Here is a 25,083-nt window from a genome sequence, read left to right as displayed (position 1 = left end):
TTAGGGAGCGAGGATGGGGGGATGGTTGGGAGAACCACACGTTCTTAGATCTTCCACACTTCCCAGGTGAGCGCCAGACAGTCTTGGAGCGAAATCGGGGGCATTCTGAAGGATGTCCTCCGCGCCAGCGCAGAGAAGATGGCATACCATGTAGTGGTGGCTTTCTTCTTCCTCCTCTACGTTCTGGCGGCTGCAGCCAGGTTGTGCCTGTGGGTTCTGCGTGCTGCCTTCGACTTTGTGTACAACGGCATCACTACCATCATAAACACCGCCGTAGAGGCAATTGGAGGCTGGGTAAGTCTATTTCTTTCTTTTCGCCTTTTAAGTTCTTGGTAGCCCCGTGAATGTTTTTCTAAATAACAATACTACCATTGCCAACAGTAGTTGTAGAAATTACTCTCAGATTCAGAATGTTTTCACTATAAACCAGGGGCGTAGGCTGACTTGTTTGACAGGGTAATCAAAGTCAGATGGGACCAGTATAGGGCCAAGAGATATCACACAAGAATCTCATTCGATGCAGCAACACTGCGTTGCGAATGAAAAATAAAAACAAATCCTGAATTCATGTTGCATGCTTGTTCAACCGCTAAAATAATCGGGAAAGTATCTCATTAAATAATTGTACCAGCAAACATTAAATGTATCTTTAGATGTGAATACACAAACACGAAGCAGAGATGTCAGTACCACAGTATTATGTAATACCAGCGAGACTAAACTCTTTGGTAGAACATGACAATTATTATTTTTTTTTAAATTTCACATTTGGCTGTTTTTGTCTAGCGTTTCGCGGCCTGGAGCCGGTGTCATAATCGAGGTCACGATCTGATTATAGGACGGTAAAAAGTCGAGGAAAAAAACAAGCACTTGCAGCAGTCAAGATATTATTAGGAGTTAGTTCCCCTCACATCTGTGAGGTAGACTCGACCAGTGTAATAATAGTTCGCTTTTGCATCTGCTTATGGAGTGGTACGATAGGGGTGAGCAGGCTATTTCTGTGGCAATTAAACCGTTTTGAATGTTAGACATACTGTTCATTGGTGATTATGAGCGTCTTTTTACATGAGGTTTACGTCTATGGGCGAATTTCACTGCGGCAATGTTTCAAAATTACGAAGGGAAGCAGTGATTATTTGATTATATAGACGCTTCGCCACGGCTATAAACAATATTGTCCACTGTAGTAGAAATTACTCTCAGAATGCTTTCAAGACGTTGTCGTTTATAATTTATAGTTGTAGAAATGAGGCCCCTGCCGCCAGTCAATAAACTCTCTTCAAATATGACTTCATGGTTATAATTGTGTCACGAGTCGGTGGAACGAGGCGCTCATCAGTTTTTTGGGTATAGCTAGCCAAGGAGTTATTGGTGGACACGTAAATGACAGAGCCTGTTCATGTGCCTTGCTTTTGATGAAAAATGAGTCCTCGAACCACAGATGAAGTTCAGAATTTAGGATCGGTCCCATGATGGCGATGACTGAAATCAGACCTAGTGCGGAGGTCAAATTGGGATGGGGGCATGGATGGGGTAATGACAATACATGTAATAACATTGGATTGCCATCAGATCCCATGCGATAGCATGGCGATACAGATAAAAGTCCGACACTGCTACGACGCTGGGTAACCATCGGAAACTGATGGCATACATGTATAAGAATCCAACATCCCGCTGCATCCTTCCGAGTGCTAGTGTACACCATTCGATGATGTAGCTGGATTTTTTTGTTTGTTCGTTTGTTTTTGGGTGGATTTTTAAAAAAACTCTTTCGATTTTTTGGGGGTCTCATCTGCTTTTTTTCTCTTTTTTTTAAAAACTCTTATTTATAAAAAATCTTGTTCATCCCCAGCGGAACGTCTTCAAGATAGCCGTGGTAGCCGGGGCGTGCGCCATCTTTGGCCCTGTGGGTCTGTTAGCTGCCCCTGTCGCCATGATGCTGTAGCCACTGCCAGGATCTTGGGTCCATTACTTGCACTACAACTACAACCAGGACAGGCTTTTTAGTTTGAAAGCCTTGAAAACTCAAGAATACGAACCAAGTTCATGACCGCCTAGTCGGGGATTCGAACCAGGGCTATCCGTTCCTTAGTCCAGCATGATATATTAGGAATGGCAGGTTGTGAAAGATCAGACTATAATCAGAACCATCAGAAAAAGACTTTGAATTGAGATTCTTTGGCCACAAAAATAAATCAATAAGTGGACTAGAAACTTAAACTGTTGCTGTACTGTGTGGAAAGATAGAGGGAAAGAAGAGCAGAGGAAGACAAAGAATAATATACACAGATGGCCCGAACAACATTGCAACAGATAACACAAAGAGAAACAGCGAGGTGATCAAGAAGACAGACAACGGGAAGGAATGGAGTACACGGTACCATGATGATCGTCAATGTCTGCCCCAGACCTGACACCTGAAAAAGAAGATACATTCATTAGGCCCAACTTATGACAGTCTCGGTTACAACAGGACTTCAGCTATGGCAGGCTTAAGAAGCTAATAAATCCCAGAATCCGATCTCTTATAATGTATAGTTTAAAAGTTCTTTTATAATAGTAACAGGCATTCGGACAGACATGCTCGGCTGTCTGTTTGTTTGTTGTTTTAGTAGAGGTTTTAGGGCGCTCGCAACTGCATAAAATTATATGAGCGCCAAGGGGTGGATGTCAACAAAGAAGTCCTTACAGGGAATCAGACTTACTCTGTTCACCTCTCTAGCTTCAGCAGCACAAAGTCTGCTTCGACTATCAAGGCACCCTGGAAATAGCGGGTCACAAGAGTGTGACAAACATACAAAAGAAATAGGGGGAAATGAAAAAAGTAAGGATTATGAAAGAAAAAGCAGCAGTTCCCTGTTGTCCAGGCTCAGTTATGAGCATGACATTGTTAGATCAGCCCATTTACAATTCTACTGTGCACTAGAACGAGAAATGCCCTCCCCCTCCCTTTTTGGGAATGGCCTAAAGCAGCTGTCCCCGTGGTTTTATGCACCCCGCATAATTTAGCCAAATTTGATCATTTTTGGCACAATTTCTGATTATTTTCCTTTATCATTTTTTGTTCAAATTAACAGAATCGCATGATTTCACATTTTTGGGCTCAGTTTGCATAATTTCAGAATTTTTCTTGCATAAAACGACGGGGACAGCTAAAGACATTTCAATCAGTGACACCGCCCCGGGGAGGCGGCTGTCTGTAATACAGTGGTCCAACCATCCACAAAATCCCAATATTTACGGACAAGAAAACAAGAAAAAAATACACAAATGAAACAAAACGACGTTCAACAGTAGTAGGCATAAGTTGATCGTGTACACATTTTACAATTTTATGATGTGTGTCATACCGACTCATACTCATACCATGTGTGCAGGGGAGGGTGAAAGCAGGATGCACTTTGGTGTGGATCACCAGTTAGTGACCAAGAGCGACCGTGGTCTAGCACATCGTCACATCGTCTCCTCGTGGGGAAGCGAGACTTGTTACGGGAATAAATGATGGAATGAAATGTAGGTACTGTAGTGGGCGCTAGACCAATCGCAGACATATCATCATGTGTGCTCCTTTTCCTGTCCCCGTCATTTTGTGCACACACAAAAAAAATGAAATTGTGCAAACTGAGCCCAAAAATTTGAAATTATGCGATTCTGTTAATTTTAACAAAGAATGACAAAGGAAAATAATCTGAAATTATGCCCAAAAAATGATCAAATTTTGCTGAATTATGCGAGGTGCATAAAACCCCACGGACAGCTTTTCTCAAATGTGGCAACTATAAACTATTCGATCACAGACAGTTGTAAAGAGCACAGAGCATGCTGTAGACTCTGTAGAGCATGATTGCCATTTTGCTCCTGTAATGTATCTACTGCATAAAATAAACACCAAACTGAGTAAATAAATGCTCCGTGCAATATGATACAGTTTAGCAATAAAACACAAGAATTGTCATGGATTTTTGGGGCAGTTTAAACCACAAAGCGTGACGCACTGCGCCGAATCATGGGACAATGGTACTGCCACAGACCAATCAGATGAATCAACTGTGTTTGTGTTCATTTTCTTTGACAAAAGATTCTGCTCAGTGACTATTTTTCTTATTTTTAAGAATTTTTCTTTAACAAATTGTTGTATTCACTAAACAAAAGTTCTGACTTTTGAAATGTCTGCATCATCATTGCAAATTAGTTCCTCAACCCACAAAGGAAAAAAATCTACCCCCATTTCCTACCTCTCTTTGGACTTAAATGAATTAAATCTCAATAACTTTTTCGTTAGTCAAGCTTTTATTCCCAACATAATTAAACATGCAGTTAAAAATATGTCTTGTTCCGTCCATGCCACAAGCATCCAGGGAAAAAGACACAAGAGTTCAGTTTCAGTGGCCTCCTCAAAAACTCACACAGGATGTCACTTTCCATTTACAGAGTCAGTATTTTCTGCACCACACATTCACACTACCTGACCACACAATCTGGTGTCAAAGACGAATTCGGAAAAAAAGTTTCTGAAACCACTTCGCCACTTATCAATACTTTTCATGTTCCCTTGTTCTCCAACTAAGTGACGGATTATGAAAATCTTGTTGGTAGCAGGAACATCCAGAGGGTCTGGCTTTCTCCCTTTTCCAGGATGAATCATTGTACATTTCTGCATCTGTGGATCAAAATCATACACAAAAAGGTTTAGATAAATTCTGAAGCACAAAGGACATAATAAGTTTTTGATTCTGTGGATCAAAATCACATGATACGGTACATTTAAATTTAAATTTTGAAACAATCAGGATTTTTAGCAATTTCTAGAATTTATAAGACAACCAAATTTTCTGTAACCTTTATCAAGCATATTAGGTAAAGTTCTGAGTAAAAATAAGTCATGACATAATATGACAATGACATGTGATTAATGTTAAGAACTACTTTTATAAAATACCAATATTCTGCAACTGTACATTGGAAATCTAGCACAGATTGTATCTCATTCCCTACATGCTATGAGCTAAAAACACCAACATTTTTCATAGTCTTACTCTTAGAAATGGATGATGAAGACTTGAAAGTCAATCCCAGCTTCCTGTTCTCTGTAAATACGCCATGAGATCTGCAATTCCATTAGCATACACGGTGAAACGAAATATTTCGAAATGCTAAAAAAAAAAAAAGAGCTCTTTTACAGCGAAATTGAATGACACAGTAAGTTGGAATCTATACTCGTTCAAAATACCAACAAGTACAAGTACTACAAGAGAACTTACCAATTAGTTTCAAAATAGCACTCCGGTAGTCATTTTGTGTGTTGCAGTGTCCGAAGAGGCAGTATCCCCACCAATGCGTGCCCCCGCTATAGCTTACTTTTCAAAATCCACTCTGTAATGTGAATCAAGAATATATAAATTCAGTTAGAACTGTCAGGAAAAAATATATTTGTGGATATAAGTAATACACATGAACATTAAATGCTTGTACTATTATTGTGGGGTCAAAAATTCATGGCGCAACTTATTGTTGAATTTCCCTTTTACTATCAAACATACTCTCCATCTTTTGCACTATGACTGGTATCAACTTTTATCAATATTTTATATTTTTGCACACACCTGTCAGTTGTATTTTCGAAAGTTCCTTAATGACACTAGTGGGTGGTGTCTACAGATTGGGGTAAAATCGCAGCTTATTATTGCTTGCTTTTAAAAGCTAGTCGGTCATCTTTTTCTAGTCGCGACATTATGTTTATATTTTTGAAAGCATTTGTTTAGAGAGCCCTTAGTAGTGCCAAAGCAAAAAGTGTATGATCGCGAGGTTATAGTATTTTATACAATCTATGAAGAAAAGTTTTTAAATCTTGCTTCAATTGTTGTGGGAAAATATTATTATTAAGTTAAAAACAAATTGATACAAACTTCTGAACAAAGCATGGGTGACACTAATTCTCCTGTTTAAGAGATATTTGAGGATAAGTTACGCCACAAACTTCTGACTGCGCTATGCTATAGGTCTTAAATTAGAAGCTTGCTCAGGTTAAAGTAAAGTTGACCTTACAAATCAGAATGGAAAAGTCTGCTTCAAAAGCAGGTGGATTTTTAGAGACTATTGACCTGATCTAGGTAAAGAATTTTAAGTTCAATTGACAAATAAATCATACATTTCACTAACTACAGGAATAAATAACCTAGTCAACCATACACTCTAATCACCAAATACATAAGTATAAAAGATATATATATATATATATATATATATTATATATAAAAGATATACATATGTTCATGTCTTTTTTGTGGCATATTTATATTTCAAAAACCTGTTTTCCTTTCGTAATGAATGATATGAGACTGATCCTCAGCTCTTCAATGAAAAGAAAGAGCGGCCATTTTGTTTTCTCTATTGAAAACCAGTTCAAACAAGTCCATATTTTCAACGTAGCTAGGCTCTAAAATAGACAACAATTTCCCCAGAAGACCGTAAAACAATTTAAAAAATGTTCAACTATTTCTCCATCAGCTACTTCAATCCCATCAACATTGTAACTTCACAAATATAAATTAAAGCCTTGCAAAACTAAACAGACCTTTCGGCTTCAGGGCAGCATATGCAGTAAGCCCTAAAATTCTACCAGTTCAATAAAAACAAAAACAAATTAAAATGAAATTTGTTTTAGAGTCTAGAGAAGTACATCTCATGTGATAGAGGGTGCTGTTACGTATCTTTCAAAAAACACTAAATTTTGAAAATACAATGTGCATGTATCTTGCAGCCAGTTCATTGACGGTGCAACGGGGTAAATTACAGTAGTTCAATATGGACTGTACAAAACTGAGACAGGCAGTGAATGGTAGATGGGGGTGTAAGGCTGTCCCCGTAGAATTATAAATGGGAATTTAGATGGCCAAATTATGAGAAAAAAAAGCCAAATTATGCAAAAATTATGCAAGTTACCGTAACACCTCTCGCGACATGTTTTGCACTTTTTCAACACTAATTTTCATGACTTTTATGTTTTAAATAATACTAAAGACATGTTATACGTGACTGACTTACTTCTGGCAGGTTAACAAGGTCAAAGGAGCTGTACATAAGCCGTTTTCACTAATTGACGAACAAAGTTTAACAGTAGGCCTACAGTAAAGCGATGATTTAAAAAATGACAAGCAAGATGGACATTTTTAAGATTAATTTTTTTTTCAATACAGAGAGATATGTAGGAATAGGAGGTTGAAGAAAATAGAAATTTAATTTACACATGGGGTTATGGAGTAAAATATTAGTTTCCCACATCATATTAATCATGTGAAAAATTTGAAGGCAAAAACTTTAAAAAATTAATAAAAGCAGCATGAGCTAGTCTTTCAAAAAAGTTATCATATAATATCATATAATACATATATATATATATATATATATATATATATATATATATATATATATATATATATATATAATATTATATAGATATAATATTTAGACTAAGACTCTGTACGTTAAATATATATTTCTTACCGTAGAGTCGACTGCTTCATACAGCTCATAAAAATAGAAGGAAAAAAAATGGACTTCAGTCTGGTTCAGGTTGTCTCTGTGCATCTGCTGCCGCATGAATAGAGAATCTGAAAGAGAATAAAATTTAATAGAGTGGTGCTTTATAAAATAAATTTCACTTTAACTAATGTCAAAATAAAAGATAAAAAATAGTCAAATAAAAGTAAATGGGATAAAAAGCACAGTAGTAGACAGTAGAGAGAGAGAGAGAGAGAGAGGTCCTATAGACTCTCATAGACATTGTGCTATACAAACAATTACAAAATTGAAATAAATAATAATAGTTATAGGCCTAATTACAAAAATAGTAAATTTATAGAGAGAAGTCTAGGAGTGGGAAGAAGCTGAAGTAGAGGAATTTCTGAAGAAAAATAACCCCTCAAAAAGGGAGGGGGCACCGAAAATTTGAGACTATTCTTCAGACCATAATATTATAAGTCTTCAGACCATACTACATCTAGATCTAATACTAGATTTTTTCCTTAAAAATTCAAAAATAAAATGCCCAAATCCAGTTGAGTGCAGCAAACTGGCAAACTCAACTCGATAGAATCTTCTAGCATTCTCAATTCTCATCAGTTTGTACACTGGTCATGAAAATAAATGTGCTCTGATGGCCGGTGTAATAAGCCATAATCACTCTATGCAAGAAACACTACCATAGTCATATTGGCAACGCTGAAAGCACTAGTAGTAGCGTTTATAGCACAGACTTTCACGATAAATAAACTACTGTCCCGCAAAAAACACTACCATCAGATGTACGTAAAGTACATTCACTACCATCACGCAAAATCCACTATCGTTTGTGTTTAGCATAGGCCTTCACATCAAAAATCACTATTTCTCGCTAGATCTAAATCAGTGAGTTCACTCTCTTTCAAGCAAAAATTACTATTCAAGTAGATCTATGCTAAAAAAAACCCCAATAGATCTATCCCAATCAATGATCACGCTAAATAAACTACTGTCCCTAAAAAAACCCCACTAGATCGCTAGATCTAGAAAATCTAGATCTAGATCAACGATCAACCACCAGATGTACGTATATATTATTCTTAGCCTCAGGCAATACATATTATTATTATACAATCACACAAACCCCACTATTTTCGGCTTCTCACGCCGAATTCACTTCTATAGAGACTCCAAAAACCACTCATATTATTAAGGATCGTATAGGAGCAATTTGCAATCATCTACAAATGTATTTCGTGGATGAATCTTTCAGTTGCCATGGTAACAGTGGCCATAAAGGAAAATGAACCATTTTTGGCATGTTTTTTTATCTAAAAAAGTCAAGACATCAAAAGCTTATACAGTTACATGTATCTTATAGATTTATATTTTTGGAGAAAAAAAAATGTTTTTAAAAATTAGTCATTGAATAATTTTTAAAGCCTTAGATCTAGATCTAGATGTAGATCTACTAGTACTAGATCTAGATCTAATCTAGATTTTTTTTTTTACTTACAAACATCAATAACTTTAGGTAGAAATAAGATATTCAAAAAGCATGTGATATCTTGCTTAGCTTTATTTGGACCACATCTCGGCCAAGTTTAATTTAAATTTAAATCCATTTTCAAACTTCTGACTTTAGCAAAAAAAGGTGCAGAAAAATATGATTTCGAGGAAAATGCAATTTTAATTCAAAATATGTTCTCAGAAGTAGTAAATCATTACCTTTCAAAAGCTTTTTAGAAGAAGTATCATATTCTATTTGAGGCGTAATACTTTGGAAAATGACGCAATAGTGGCTAAACTAAAGGATAAAACAAAAAAATTGAAGCTAAACCCTAATTTCAGGTGCCATCTCTTAGTTATAATAGCCCAAGGTAGATCTAGATCTAGATCTAGTGGTTTTAAAAATACTGGGATAGTGTTTTGAGTATAATGTCTAAACCACGAAAACAAAAAATTACCGCAGTATGTTTATTGACGAAGAATGATGATAGTGTTTTTGGCGTGGGTAGCCTAGTCAATCTGGCGTGTAAGCGGTAGTGTTTTTAGCATAGAGATCGTGTTCTTAGCATACGCCAAAGTCACTAGGGTAGTGTTTACAGCATGTGCAGAAATCACTACGGCAGACTACGGTAGTGGTTATGGCATGAAAGCTGACGCCAAAACCACTACGGTAGTCTTTATTGCACGGTAGTGTTCTGAGCGTGTTACACCGCTTACACGCCAGATTGACTACCCACGCCAAAAACACTATCATCATTCTTCGTCAATAAACACTACTGCGGTTGTTTTCGTGGTTTAGACATTGTACTTAAAACACTAACCCAGTATTTTTAAGACCAGTAGATCAATCTTGGGCTATTATAACTAAAAGATGGCACCTGAAATGAGGGTTTAGCTTCACATTTTTGTTTTATCCTTTAGTTTAGCCACTATTGTGTCATTTTCCCCAAGTATTATGCATGAAATAGAAAATATTTATTCCAAAATGCTTTTGAAAGGTAGTGATTTACTACTTCTGAGAACAAATTTTGAATTAAAATTGCATTTTCCTCGAATCATATTTTTCTGTACATTTTTGGCTAAAGTCAGAAGTTTAAAAATGGATTTAAATTTAAATTAAACTTGGCAGAGATGTGGTCCAAATAAAGCTTAGCAAGATATCACATGATTTTTTAATATCTTATTTCTACCTAATTTTTAAAAATATTTTTTCTCCAAAAATATAAGTCTATAAGATAGCCTAAATGTAACTGAAAAAGCTTGTGATGTCTTGACTTTTTTAGATTAAAAAAAACATGCCAAAAATGGTTCATTTTCTTTTGTGGCCACTAGAGGTGTGCGAGTCCAGCATATTAAGAATCGAGTCCACACTCGAGTATCTGCTCTGGACTCGAGTAATTACTCGAGTAATTACTCGAGTCCCACGGCTCTTAAGACTCGAGTAATTACTCGAGTAATAGTATCCCGAAAGGGAATTTTAGTGGGTTTCAAAAAAAGTTTTGTTGAATATCGGACAGAAAATAAAGTGCTTTCCTAGGAGGGAGCTTGAGTAGGCTTATGGCAATTCTAGACACATGCTGTTTATATCGTATTTATTTTATTTTATCTTAGGAAGTGGCTATTCTCACCCCAGGTGAGAATAAAAATGTGATCGACCGCTCACCCCGGGTGAGACTTGCCAGCGTTGGCTATTCTCACCCGGTGTGAAACAAAACCGGTTTTTCCTAATTTCTGAATACTTCCTATAGGGGAGGATGATTAAATAGACAAACCCCTTTTTAAAAAAAAATGATATTATAACACAAAAGTAAAACTAATTTGGCGGTCTACAAAGATGCTACGGCTATTTCACTTTTAGAATAGAGCCGAACTACCCTAATCGGCATTTTGTTTTGCCCAGAAGTTCTCGCTATATCTAGGCTACTCCCCCCCCCCCCTCTCTCTCTCTCTCTCTCTCTCTCTCTCTCTCTCTCTCTCTCTCTCTCTCTCTCTCTCTCTCTCTCTCTTTCTCTCTCTCAATGCCCGCAAATAAAATTGCATGTTTTTAACACAAGAGAACTGGAACGTTTGTTTACACCACAGAATTCAATTTTTTTTAAAAGTAGATCTAGAATTCTGTGGTTTACACTGGGTATCACGGTAAACGCACACAGGAAGAGAATAGCCAAAAGGCTCGCTCTCTCACCCCGGGTGAGTGAGAAGCTTACAACTGTATAACAACTAAGCTAGAATAGAGGTGGTCTTTATCCAAAATAAAATTACAAAACATACGGCGAGCGTTCCTTTTTATTCTTTGGTCCCCAGGTATTGAACGAACTCCCATATAAAATAAGATCTGCCCCAACAATTTCCATTTTCAAAAATCAGCTGAAGCATTTTCTATTCACCTGTCTTAATGATGTACTGTGATATATATATGCATGTGTACGCCAGACTGTGAGACTGAAAAAATAGCGTGTGAGAATGAGAGAGAGAGAAAGAGAGAGAGATAGAGGGAGAGAGAGAGAGAGAGAGAATGAGAGAGAGAAAGAGAGAGAGAGAGAGAAAGAGAGAGAGAGAGAGAGAGAGAGAGAGAGAGAGAGAGAGAGAGAGAGAGAATGGAAATGTTTTTCTATCTGTATAGAATTAATGTTTTAATGAATGTTTCTAGTTAGGCCTACTCACGTTTCAACTTTATTGTGACCGCTCGTGAATTTTTATTGCATTGTTTTTTTTAGTGAACACATTTTCAACCTCACTGCGAGACTATTTTTCTCATATAAAATTTTACACATATGCATTTATATTATATGTATAATACGTTGTCTTATGTACGCACTTGTCGATTAATTTTTAATACGTGATGTCTTTTTCTTTGTAATGCGCATTGAGCATCTTTTAGAAAATGGAAATGCGCAGTATAAATGCTATTTATTATTATTATTATTATTATCTTATCTTTTCTTATTTTTATATTTAAAAAAAAACAACAATTCTCTGTTACAACAGTAAGAATAAAATGTACACAGACTGTAAACCTCAGACAGTGCACTTCATAAAAAAAAGAATTTTGATTGGACATCGTGGGCTTTTAACAGTGGTTTGCTTTTTGCTTTTTTCTGGGGGGGGAGGTTCGTTTTTTACCTTTGGGGGAAGGGATTTTTTTGTTTTTGTTGTTTCTTTTCCTTCAGTTTAAAGAATTGCTTATTAGAATGTTTCTTTTATCTATTCTTAACTTTTTTTAAAACCAAATTTTTCTCCTTTTTTTCTGTTTTTCCCCCCTACAGACTCGAGTCTGGACTCGAGTCCTTACTCGAGTCCCTACTCGAGTAATTTACTTGTGACTCGAGTCTGGACTCGCCGCATGTATTACTCGAGTACTCGAGTCTGGACTCGTTACTCGCACACCTCTACCGTTAACATGGCAACTGCAAGATTCATCCACAAAATAGATTATTGAAAATTACTCACAATACGATCCTTAATAATATGAGTGGTTTTTGAAGTCTCTCTAGTAGGGAATTCGGCGTGAGAAGCCGAAAATAGTGGGGGTTTTGTGATTGTATAATATATATTGCCTGAGGCTAAGAATAATACATGCATACGTACATCCGGTGGTTGAGCGTTGATCTAGATATAGTGTTTTTTGAGGGACAGTAGTTTTTAGCGTGATCATTGATCGGGATAGATCTATTGGTTGTTGGTTTTTTTTTAGCATAGATCTACTTGAATAATAATTTTTGCTTGAAAGAGAGTGAACTCATTGATATAGGTCTAGAAATCTAGTCAGGAATAATGATTTTTGATGTGAAGGCCTATGCTATAAAAACAAACGATAGTGGATTTTGTGTGATGGTAGTGAATGTACTTTACGTACATCTGATGGTAGTGTTTTTTGCGGGACAGTAGTTTATTTAGCCTGAAGGTCTGTGCTATAAACGCTACTACTAGTGCTTTCAGCGTTGCCAATATATTATGACTATGGTAGTGTTTCTTGCACAGAGTGGTTTTGGCTCAAGGATAGTGTCTTTGGCGTAGCCGGAAATAGTGTTTTTAGCGTGAAGGTCTGTGCTATAAACTCTACTGATAGTGCTTTCAGCGTTGCCAAAATGACTATGGTAGTGTTTCTTGCATAGAGTATAGAGTGATTTTGGCTTATTACACCGGCACAATTTAATGCCATTTTGCCCGAAGTGATCCCGGTCTTTTCCCTGCCTGAGGCGAGTCACGAGTGAGGCAGGACAGGAAGCCGGAGTCATGAGTCACAGGAAGTCGGAAGTGATGTCATGCCGGACAAGAATCAGAGTCCGAATAACTTTTTTTCCTATTCGGACTCGAGTCCGAATAGTCACTTCGATAAAATTAATAATAAGGAAAGCACTATCAGTGACACTGGGAATAGGCCCAGAAACTATTCCCAGTGACACTGGGGATAGGACCAGATACTATTCCCAGTGACACTGAGGATAGGCCCAGAAACCACTGGCAACAGGGCCAAGGGCAGAGTTGTTCCCAGTGTCACTGGGAATAGGCCCAGAAACTATTCCCAGTGACACTCAGAACTGAGAACAGACGGGCCAATTAGCCTATTGCTCACACACTGATCTAGCCTAATGAGCATGATCATGGTGATGGGTTACTAAATACTAGATCTCTAGACTATATCTAATTTAGATCTAGATTGTAGATCTATATGTAACTAAACAAAAGTAGATTCTGGTGAGAGTGGGGGAGTTGTTTTTTTTTTTTAGAAAAAGGAATGATCATTCTATGTTTGCTGGTTATTCAGTCGTAATTTAAATGTACGTGTGTAGATCTAGATGATCTAGATCTACATACACAGGCTACGGATTTCGGAGACCACGGTACAGGACAGATAGAAATCCTTCCCGATTCTTCTCTCTTAAACAAGATCTATATCTAGTTCTAGATCTGTATTTTATGGTCAAGTCTAAACCCTAAGTAAGAGAAGAGAACAAAAGTACTGAACTCAGTGAACTGACTGACTGACTAAAGTGAGAAGAGAGCCTTTCAAGGCTACAGTGCAAAACCTTCTGATTTTTTTTTAATGCAAAAGAGTTCCCTTGTCACTGGGAATAGTTTCTGTAGGCCTACCTATCCCCAGTGTCACTGGGAATAGTCACTTCGAAATAGATAAACAAACAAAATATAAAATACAAATAAATGAATACATCTCCTTGAAAACTGAAAAAAAGACATATTTTGTGCCTTTAATCACCATTTTCAGTAAAATTCGCAAGGGAATATGTTTTTATACGGAGGTGCAAGGTGTTGAGCCAAAAAACAATTATTTTTTTAAATTGCCAAACTGCCCCCCCCCCCCAAAAAAGCCTGTTTCTTCGATTCCATTAATTTGACGAGCGCCTGATTTTCCCACGATACCATTGTCTTGTTCCAGATCTCAAGTTAATGCGTCTTTTTGTCCTGTGTCCTGGTACCATTGTGTCTGCCCATTTGAAAGACCATTGCCATTTCTTGCCAGGGGATCAAAAGCGTACGGTGAAATACAAGATCTTAATAAGGGACTGCTGAAAACAAGAAACAAGATCTTAGATTTCTTGGAAGGAAAAGACATCAAAGGAAATTGTACTTGAAGAAGCCCCCGTGGCCCGCTCCCTGATAAAAACAATCACGAAAAGACAAATACAGTTTCTAGAACAATTGAATAGACAGAAAGTATAAAAGATTTATCTAGCTAGACATAAAGTATAAAAGCTTGGAACATCTAACTAGACATAAAGTATAAAAGATTGGAACATCTAGCTAGACATAAAGTATAAAAGATTGGAACATCTAGCTAGACATAAAGTATAAAAGATTGGAACATCTAGCAAGGCTCTCGATCGATAGCTAAATGAGGGCAAGTTGTAAAGTCATTGCGATAGACCCAGAACAACATACATGGAAAGCCTAAATAGATGGGTGACGGAGAAAGACAAGGAAAATATATTATTATGTCGCTTTCTAAAAAGAGAATCCGAGGAAAGAGATGAACGGAGAACCCCCACCGCCGATGTCTGTCGCAGATCTGGCTCTTGATGATAAAGAAGATACAAAATAAAACATACATCAAACAGAAGCACGCACAAGGCCTCTCTATGAAAGATTAGCCGGAACGGATGACAACCAAAAATATCGGAACTATTTTTTTTTTGTCTTTTGCCTTTGCCAGCTGGATAATGAGCTTCCACTGCCGGTTTATACATAATGCTGGGTCCCCTTTCGATGAATTTATACTCTACTGGAATGGAGCAATAAATCTTGAGAGAAAGTGACACACGTGTTTCCAAGTTGCCAAATATATAATAGATGCATAGATTGATCCAAGACAGAAGATACCGTATTCATCTGTCTTGGGATTGATTCTCTATTCCGCTTTCGTGGTACATGTAGATCTAGTACACTCCAGAATTTCAAAGGTGTGAAATGAGTGCGCACCACAGAATTCTACACTTAGTGTAGAATTCTGTGGTGCGCACTCATTGACTCATTGTGAACGGCAACGGAAACCTCACTTGTTCACAATGGCGTCTAAGAAGACGGACTTTCCCAAGATTAGATCTAAACGAAACTAATGAAAAACTGAAAATTAGACTAGTGACTTCAGACTGCTCAGTAAAACTGTACACCCTTTAAGTGGTTCTGAATCTTTGTTATTTTTACCAATTCGAAAGTTAAGTGGTTCCAAATTTTTATGCTGCAAAAGTGAAGGACTTTCACAATTAATATAATATGTATAGATAATTGACAAGCCTACCTTCATAATATAGGCCTCTGCTAGCTTACATAGCCTGCATAGTGAGTGTAGGTTTATACATAATAGGCCTATTAGGCCCCAACCAAGGAAATCAAAAGTAATTCTAAACTCCTTTTGGCCCCAACACGCTTTTTATACGTGCACCAAGGAGTTTTATAAACTCCTTAAATTGACGTGCACACACGATATAGGCTCCTTATTCATGTGTCTATTAGTATTATACTGCTTACAAAGCAGAGGTCGTAGTAGCTTTTCTTTTCCGGAATGACTTAACCTATTAACCAAACCGAAGTGAAGTCCGTCTGTTTATTCCGAGCATGTATACACAAATTGTCATGGATACCACTGTCGATTTAAATTGCTACATTAAAAAAGAACGATTTTCCTTCGTTTCCTGGATGCATCAACATTTTATTGTGACAACGACGGACGAGTAATCGCCCTTTGCTAAAAATTCAAGATGGCAGCCACCCGTCAAGTCATCGATCCTGAACTCTCAAACGTTGGTTACAAAGTTTTGCTAATAGTTTTGTATTTTTCCCTTTGATGTCAGCATAATATGTCGCTTATGTTAAGAGTACCCTTTATTCGAAAAACAGCAGCTCCCATACCACAGAGTTTGCTGCATTTCTGCTTCGTTGGTACTGCTGTGTTCAGACAGTTCAGTCTCTCATTCTCATCCATGCCGGGCGGTGAACATTCCGACATTCCTTCTCCTAGAATCTCTAGATCTGTTCTAGATCTAGATCTAGTATCACTATGAGCCTACTCCAACCTAACCCCTAGATTAGAAAAAAAACCTGTTATTGATAGAGGAATTTGTCATTTGATTAGCATTCTTAGTCTTGATTTGGAAAGTCTCTCAAGCTCTAAATTTGTCAGTCTAGCCTTGTCTAGCTAACACAAACACTAAGTTTTAGCTCTGAGCAGCTACTCAAAAACTACGCACTTCAAACTCGAACACTTGAACTTGAAGCTACAGCAAACACCTAGCACACCTCTGTGATTGCCCAAATATAGATGACTTAGATATCTATTTCCGCCATCTATTTTTGTCGTCTTCCGGGGTTTCCCCCAAGACTCGGGTTTCCCTCGCCAGTAACTGTACTGTTGACATGATCTCGTTGTGTTTGTTTTTTTGTATTAATTTGTGTTATCTTTTATAAACAATCTCAGCAAATCTTGTTCCATAAATTTACCTTCTTCTCAAAGTTGAACACACGCACACACACAAGGGCGCGCGCACACACACAGCCCAAGCATTCGGACAGTGAGATCTAGATATCTAGTCAAATTGTGAGGGAAACCCCGAAAGACGACAAAAATAGATTGCGGAAATGTGTCATCTATGTTTGGGCCGATCACTGAGGTGTGCCAGGGGCTCGCTGTAGCTTTGTGCAACTCGAATTCTCACAAAATTTACAAAGATAGGATATTATCAAAACCCAGAAATATATTTTTAACGTGACCAATAACCAGTTTATTAAAGAAGGATTTGGGGGACTGGACGGAAATGTGTATTTGATTAGGGATGTGAAAATCGCACGCAACCTGTTGCTCTTGCAAAAGCTGGTGACGTATTCGATACAGAGCGTATTATGAGCCATTGCCAAAACGTGGGGAAAAACAAACACATCTCACATTAGTTTGCATAAAATGTGATGCATTAGTATTTATTCCTCCAAAACTTATACACATGTCAAATATAGGATGTAGAACCTGCATTAGCAGTTTCAGACCCCATGTCAGCTTTACAATCTTGAGTTTGTAAATTTTGTGCCAAAAATGTTCGTTTTTTTTAGTGATTTCTGGAGTGTCATTTTGAGCACACCAATGCAGGGCTTGAAATAGACCGCGGCACCGCGGCAATTTGCCTTGGTGCCTTTGCAATTTGCCGTAATGCCCTTACAATCAAAGAGTCAACCGCAGCAATTTTTGCCGTGCCCTTGTTTTTTTTGTTTTTAGAAAAAAAAGTGCCACCATCAAAATAAATCGCTATTTGTCCTACGTGCTGTGTCTTGTGGAAAAAAAAGAAAAGAAAGTTATACAAGCGTCTTGTCGGGTTCGCCACCACGGCAGGTCAGTGACCCTGAGCGTTGGTATCTCAACTTAATAACTAGATACGGCATCGTGTGAGCACCGGTTGTCGGGGTCACCAAAGTTCATTCAAAGTCTGAACGCCGCGAAGTATGGTTCTCCAGAAAGAGGGGAATTATTAATTTTTTAATTTTTAAGATACACGTGTGGGAGGGCGGGGGGTATGGAGAAATCCTGTCAGACTTGTCTGAAATTTCATCAAAGCTTCAGTCTGACACTGCTCAGCTTGACAATTGTGTCCATTTTGTCATGGCAAGTGCAAACACACTCACGGCAATGATAACCAAATCTCAGCAGTAGTGTCTGAAAAAAGCTCTGGATGAAAAAGAAGGCTGCAGATGTGAGCGATGTGGCAAGAGATGTGTCTCACAACTTTATAGACGTCCTGATAAAACAGCACTTTCCCTGAAACCATCTTCTCTGGTGATACTTTTTAAAATCACTTTTTTCCCATAAGGGACAAACAGTAAGCCAGTCTTTTTCTACATATTTGTTCTGCCAGATAGCAGTTTAGATAAATAGAGGCATACTTAAAGCAGGCTCAGTTGACTTAGTCTCAGTCTCAGGCCCCTAGCACAGAATGAAAATGTCCGCTCATCGCTCAGCTTCAAAGCATGACATTACTTGGTGGGGAAAGGAATCTTGGGCAAAACTTACGTCAGCTGCACACTTTGCAACTGTAAGACCAGTGGAAACTTTTCATAGAGCGGTCATAGAATGGCCAAGACTAGACTAAGCCGAGGCAATAGAGTTTTCTTTTTTATTTAGAATTAAAAACTTCTTGAGATGATGAAATATATATATATATAATAGGCAGCGTGGTGGAATCAGGCTTTCGTCAAAATAATCAAAGTGAAGAAACACCTGTATTTATTTGCAGGTTTGTGAATTTTTATCAAATTTTTGTTTTTTGGCTGAAACACCTTTCATGCCCATTAAAGAACTCATTTCTGTGTGGATTTTTCTGAAAAACGTTGATTAATGGCACAAAAAGTGTACATTTTCAGTTACCACGGACTCTTAAGCTAAGGAAATAACTAATCTTTGGCGGCCATTTTCTCACTAATTTTACCTCTGAAACCCCACCCCCCCCCCCTTCTTTCGCAAATATCTCGACTTGTATGCAAGATAAATGGATATTTTTTTCATCCAAATAAAGACAAATGAACTAGCTTTAAGTTCGCACGAATAACTCTACACGCCCAAAAATTGACGAGAGCCTGATTCCACCACCGTGCCTCACATGTATATTTTTATTTAATATATTTATAGTCAAATCTGCTTTAACGGTACTAACGCCCTTGTGTTTGGCTACAGAACACACACACGGGGCGACTAAAACCGTCGCAAATCAAAATTTGTTTCACAAGAAAATCTCAAATTTTTATACGATTCTCATTGTATCAGTGGGTGGTTGGCGGGTGCTCTGGTGTGGTTTGCTCCTTCTTTCCTATCAAACATATCGTCTTTATCTCCCCTCCTATTTTATGTTTTTTACTCTCTTGTAACACTTCTAATCTTTGGCACTTAAACAGACTTCAACATAAGTTAAGGACCACCTTGACAGACAGCCCTGATTTTTAAAAATATGAAAAAAAGACAGCAAGGAATGTTTCAAAGTTTTTGCTCTGAAAGTGTTAATGGGTTAACAATGCGTACTGCAAAGCTTCCTAAAGAGGCAAAACCACAACGTTCAGCACGGTAATCCATGTTGAATTTTAGCCAAATTTGCGAGTGGTCCTCAACTTTATGTTGGAGTCTGTATGACCTTATTGTGTTGCCAGTGCCGTAAAACTCTTACTAAAACTGAACTAAACTCTCATTGTGTCACCAGGCATTCGCTGAGCTCTCTTTGAAAAAAGCTCAGTCAGAGAACCAGATTCGGATTTCCAACTCACAGATTGAGAACCTGACCCGTAAGATTCAGCACTCTCATCTGGTGGAACAGGAAGTGAAAAACCTCCCCTCTGACGTCCGCCTGTACAAAGCTGTCGGTCGAATGTGAGTGTTGGTGTTGGTGGGTGGATGGCGGGCGCTCTAGTGTGGTTTGCTCCTTTCCTATCAAACATCTATCGTCTTTATCTCCCCTCCTTCTATTTTGTGTTTGTTGCTCCCTTGTAAGACCTCTCGTCTTCGGCACTTATATGACCTTGTGTTTCAAATGCCATAAAACTTTTATAAAACTTTTTTTTTTATTGTGAGTGTAGTGCTGTCGCTGTGCAATATCTCCACAGTGGTTTTGTTTGCGTTGTTTATTTATGTATCCTCAAATCCTCAACAAATTTGTCAGCCAAATATGAGCTGCTGTTTGTTGTTATTGTGAGTGATAGATAGGTTATTGTCTCCAGCGAGTTTTTCTCTGTTGTTTTGAAAGGCACACTCCCCCCCCCCCTCCTCCCCCCCTGCAACCCCCATCTTTTGGTTTTTCTCACATTTCTTCGGTATGAGACCTGTGAATGTACGTGGTTACAGAATGCAACTAGTAATGTCTAACTTCTTTACTTCTGTCCATCTGTTCTCTCTGTCAGTCTGTCTTTCTTCCCAGCACTAAGATAGCTTGTTTTGTTTTCATGTTCTTCAATTTACTCAAAGTTAAACACTCGCAACTTTTTCATGAAGCGATGAAATGAGAATAACTTTCAGTATTGAAAGGGACATTATACCTGCACCATTTCTTTTTTCTTTACTTTGTCATGTGTCATACAGATGGTATTAGATTTACCTTTGATTCCTGGAAAAATTTTCCGGCCAGCAAACAAACCATGGCATTTAAGTGATGAGAGAGGACACAAATGTTAAACAATAGTATAGTACTTTTATAAACTGGTTTTTATAGTGCATTCCTACTCCAGATTTCATTAAGAACTGGCAGATTGACCTCGACAAAGGTTTTAGGACCAAAAAAAAAAGAGTCACCTTATTACATCCCATTGCACCATTAGAGCATAAAAAACCGTTGTGGTATTTAAAATTGGCTTGTTTTGGGGGTTTATTGTCGAGCAACAGTTTTTGAATGACCACCCATTTGATTTGGAAAATGTATCAGTCTTATTTTCCACGATGGGTCCTAAAGAGTTACGTGATTTTATTTCTCTCCTTCATCAGGTTTTTGTTGCGGTCACAAGATGAACTCAAAGGGGAACTGAAGGAGAAGCAAGGCTCATTTGCCGAAAAAATCAAGTCTTTAGAGGTTTGTGGTTTGACACTTTAGAGACGGTTGTCTGTGATGTAGCTGGTACCCCATAGCTGCCCACTGTCCCGGGCCATCCGTATTTTGTACGGATTTTCTTGAAAAATTGCTGTTGTCCCGGAAAATACGGATTTTGACCGACGGTCCCGGAAAATAAAAATTTGGCAAGCATACTTCTAAAACAGAAAAATTAGCCTTCTGTTGCTCGGGAAAATGACGAAAATTCGGGTAATTCCCGAAAAATTTGGGAGAGTTGGGAGGTGTGCAGTTTCAACAAAGTCAGCTGATACGCATGCGCGGCGCTCGGCTTCTTCATTCGTTTGAAAAGATGGCCTCAAAACGTTGGGCGATGAGTTCTAAGTCCGACTATGGACCAAGTAAAGCAAAGAAATCGAAAGGCAGCAAGTTTTTCTTGACAAATGCAAGGTGTCCCTGATAATTAGTCAATGTCCCTGATTTTTAGCAAGGCTGTCCCTGATAGCCGCAGAGAGGGGTGGGCAGCTATGGTACCCTCTCTGCCATTGCCTGTAGAAGATGTGACGTCATATAGAATGACTTTTATATTTACTTCAGCGCAGTGGGTCCATTTGTTGTTTAATTATGTTTATTGTGACTGGTTATGTCGGCAACCAAAGTCGCCAGCTGTTGTGAGCGCATACTACGGCTTAGAACCGCGACGGTGCCGTAAGTGTTAAAGCTTGATTATTTTTCTTCCTTTTGATGAAAAAGATACCCATCTGTCTTGAATAGAAGTCAAGATATTTGTGAGGCAGCGTGGTGGAATCAGGCTCTGGTAAATTTTTGGGCATGTAGAGTTATTGGTTTCATCTTAAAGCTTGTTCACTTGTCTTTATTTGGATTTTAAAAATATCAATTCATCTTGAATACAATTCGAGATATTTGCGAAAGAAGGAGGTGGGGATCTCTTGTTTTCAGAAGTAAAATTAGTGAGAAAATGGCCTCCAAAGATTAGTTATTTCCTTAGCTTAAGAGTCCGTGGTAACTGAAAATTTACATTTTTTGAGCCTTTATTCAACGTTTTTCAGAAAAATCCACACAGAAATGAGTTCTTTAATGGGCATGAAATGTGTTGAGCCAAAAAAACAAAAATTTGTTAAAAATTCACAAACCTGCGGAAAAGAGCAAGTTTCTTCACTTTAATTATTTTGACGAGAGCCTGATTCCACCGCGCTGCCTCACATTTGCCATTGAAGAACATGGGGGCTGCCTGGTGTCAGAGATTAAATTTGCGAGAAAATGGCTCCCAAAGTTTGGTCACTTCAACAGCTGTTGTCCTCTGAAACTGTAAATTTACCGTCCTCGTGCCTTTGATCAACTCCATCCTCGTGACTTACCATCCTCGTGACTTTGATCAACTTTTTTTTTTGTAAAACCCACACAGAAATTTGTTTTGAAATGAGCATATAGGGTTTTGAGCCAAAATTTTAAAATATTGATAAAAATTGCCAAATCAAACAGAAAGTGTGGGTTTCTTTGATTTTATTTGTTTTATGTCTTGATTTCACCACAATAAGACACATTTCTTTTTGCTTTAATGCCGTATAATCCGGAAGTTTTTGCATGTGTTAGTGGCACTATCACGACTACTTTTTACAAAATTAGCCGTCGATAATTATTTTGTTATTTTGGGTTTTTTTTTTTCCTTTTTTCTGGTCAGACTAAGTTTCAAGGTGGTTGGTTGTCTGTAAGGTTTTCCAGCTTTCAAATGGACATTCATAAAATTTTTTTGGGATGCATTTTGAAATTAAGTCCAGTAGAGTTTGTGGCCATTTATATTTTTCTCTTTTGTCCCATTTTTCTCTGTGAGAATGTTTGACGTGGGTGGTTGGCGGGTGCTCTGGTGTGGTTTGCTTCTTCTTTCCTATGAAACATCTATCGTCCTTATCTCCTCTCCTTCTCTTTTATGTTTGTTACTCTCTTGTAACTCCTCTAATCATCTGGCGCTCAAATGACCTTATGCAGTTGCGAGTGCCGTTAAACCTCTACTAAAACTAAAACTAAAAATGTTTGACAATGTGTCAGACATTTTGTGTTGGAGGAAAAACGTGCTCTTTACATTAATGATAATGTCCGATCACAGAGCAGGGGAGCCCCCCTTGGCAGTGCCACTGACTGAAGTGTCTTTAGGCCATTCCCAAAGGGAGGACATATCTCGTTCAAGCACAGTAGAATTGTAAATGGGCTGATTCATGTCACACTCATAACTGTGCCTAAACTACAACAGGGAACTGCTGCTTTTTCTTTCCTGATCCTTACTATTGTCATTTTCCTCTACTTCTTTTGTATGTTTGTCACTCTCTTGTGACCCGCTATTTTTGGGGTGCCTTGATAGTCGAAGCAGACCTTGTGCTGTTTAAGCTAGAGAGGTGAGCAGTCTAAGTCTGATTCCCTGTAAAGACTTCTCTGTTGACACCCACCCCTTGGCGCTCATATGACCTTATGCAGTTGCGAGCGCCGTAAAACGCTCTACTATAATAAAAATAACTTTAAAAAAATAAAAGAGCAAGGGAGGAGAACTCTTTGTGTGCTGATTAGAATTGTGATATTCGTGGTTGTCTCCCTTGGGCTGATTTGTCTGCTGGCTTGTTGTCGTGTGGAAATGTGGGCCATATAATATAATTATTATTTTGCAAGATTGTGGTCCTGGGAAGTGTCTGTGAATGAACGGAAAAGTTTGTTTTTTGTTTTTGTTTTTTGGGCGGGGGAGGTGTTGTGAATTGGCATAAGTAATCAATTTGAATGAAGTGAAAATTTTTTATTTTGTTTTTGTAGGTTGTTTTTTGTTTTTTTGTGTGATTTTTTTTCTTGGGGGGGGGGGCTACCGGTATCTCAAATAGTAGGAAAAAAAAATGAGGTGAACCTAAAGGAGTGGGCCTTGAGCATGATTGTTGAAGAACCAGCACCTGGGCTGGGCTGATAACCTTTGTGGGGTCTGATGGCGTTTTGTGTTTTTTTTGTTTCTTTTTTGTGGCACTCTGAGAGGATGAAGGGTTCATTGAAGCCTCTTCTTCTGCTTTTGTCCTTGTCTGATTGTAGTTTGAGAGGATATTTTTGTTTTGTTAGGGGGTTGTTTGTTTTGTTTTTGTTTTTGTTAGTGCTTTTTCTGTGTGTACAGTCTCTTGTTTGCAGTTTTGAAAAAGTTTTTGTTGTTTTGGGTTGTATTGTTTGTGTATGTTTTCATGTCTTTATCTGGGCTTTCTTATTTTTCTTTTTTTGGTCCCCCCCCCCCCTTATTTCTGTTGCCTATCCTGCCGTTTGGTCGGTTGCTATCACTCTGGGTTATGGTACGGGTAACCAGTTTTTGAACCCTGGTCATTTGGCTAGGGTTCAAGGCTCTTCTCTTAGTGGGTTCTCCTGATCAACAGCTGAATCTTTTGTCTCTTCTGGTGTGTGTTTAGAGCCTATTTTGTTTCAAAACTTGCTGTTACCAATGATTTAAAAACTTCAACAGCCTGCAGCTGGTGAGTGGGTGGTTGGCGGTTGCTCCGGTATGGTTTGCTCCTTCTTTCCTGTAAAAAAATTTATCCTCTCTAACTCCCCTCCTTCTTTTTTGTGTTTGTTGCTCTCTTGTAACACCTCTAATCTTGGGCACTTATATGACCTTATTGTGTTGCAAGTGCCGTAAAACTTTTTCTTAAACTAAAACAAGCCAACCACTGTTACTATGGGACAGGTCCACAACACGAAAAACAAACAGAAAAAATAAAGATTGTTGATTTCCTTCAACTGATAAAATTTTTCTTGCACTAGGCAATGAACAATGTGTCCGTAGGTAGCGGATGTGATATAGCATAGAATGCGGGGTGCACAATTCTTACCCGTGTTTGCTTTTTAAAGGGGCGCAGGGAATTTTTCTGCTTGTTAAGTTATTTTACTTCCTGGATCAGAAGTGGCCATAGTAAAATAACTGACAACTGTTTTGTGGCGGAGGATGTCCGGCTTGTTCTGTGGTAGTTACGCCCTTTTGTCTGTCTGTTTACTTTCCTTCCTTGCTTTTTTTTTTTTT

The 25,083-nt window shown here is 38.1% G+C and overlaps 2 protein-coding genes and 1 long non-coding RNA gene across 3 annotated transcripts in view; 2 read left to right on the top strand and 1 right to left on the bottom strand.

Moving 5' to 3' along the window:
* Positions 1–2,531, top strand: part of LOC101864305 — a 9,414-nt gene extending 6,883 nt beyond the window's left edge. The window contains exons 3-4 of the mRNA XM_005100761.3: positions 67–294; positions 1,856–2,531. Coding sequence (XP_005100818.1) covers positions 67–294; positions 1,856–1,948 — 321 coding nt within the window. The 3' untranslated portion in view covers positions 1,949–2,531. The remainder of the gene's footprint in view (positions 1–66; positions 295–1,855) is intronic.
* Positions 2,532–4,274: 1,743 nt separating this feature from the next.
* Positions 4,275–15,464, bottom strand: LOC101864154. Its single transcript, XR_220576.3, has 4 exons — positions 15,352–15,464; positions 7,507–7,613; positions 5,265–5,376; positions 4,275–4,663 (listed from the first exon to the last, which is right to left on the bottom strand). It is a non-coding gene; the product is annotated as an uncharacterized LOC101864154 (long non-coding RNA).
* A 710-nt stretch (positions 15,465–16,174) lies between these two features.
* LOC101863907 (prefoldin subunit 1) overlaps positions 16,175–25,083 on the top strand; it is an 11,905-nt gene continuing 2,996 nt past the window's right edge. Inside the window, exons 1-3 of the mRNA XM_005100760.3 lie at positions 16,175–16,271; positions 19,701–19,867; positions 20,972–21,056. Coding sequence (XP_005100817.1) covers positions 16,230–16,271; positions 19,701–19,867; positions 20,972–21,056 — 294 coding nt within the window. The 5' untranslated portion in view covers positions 16,175–16,229. The remainder of the gene's footprint in view (positions 16,272–19,700; positions 19,868–20,971; positions 21,057–25,083) is intronic.

Source organism: Aplysia californica, unplaced genomic scaffold (assembly GCF_000002075.1).
Source record: "Aplysia californica isolate F4 #8 unplaced genomic scaffold, AplCal3.0 scaffold00259, whole genome shotgun sequence".
In the NCBI taxonomy this organism is placed as follows: Eukaryota; Metazoa; Mollusca; class Gastropoda; order Aplysiida; family Aplysiidae; genus Aplysia; species Aplysia californica.
Note: the sequence above shows the minus strand (reverse complement) of the source record. Positions and strands in the feature narration are given on the sequence as shown.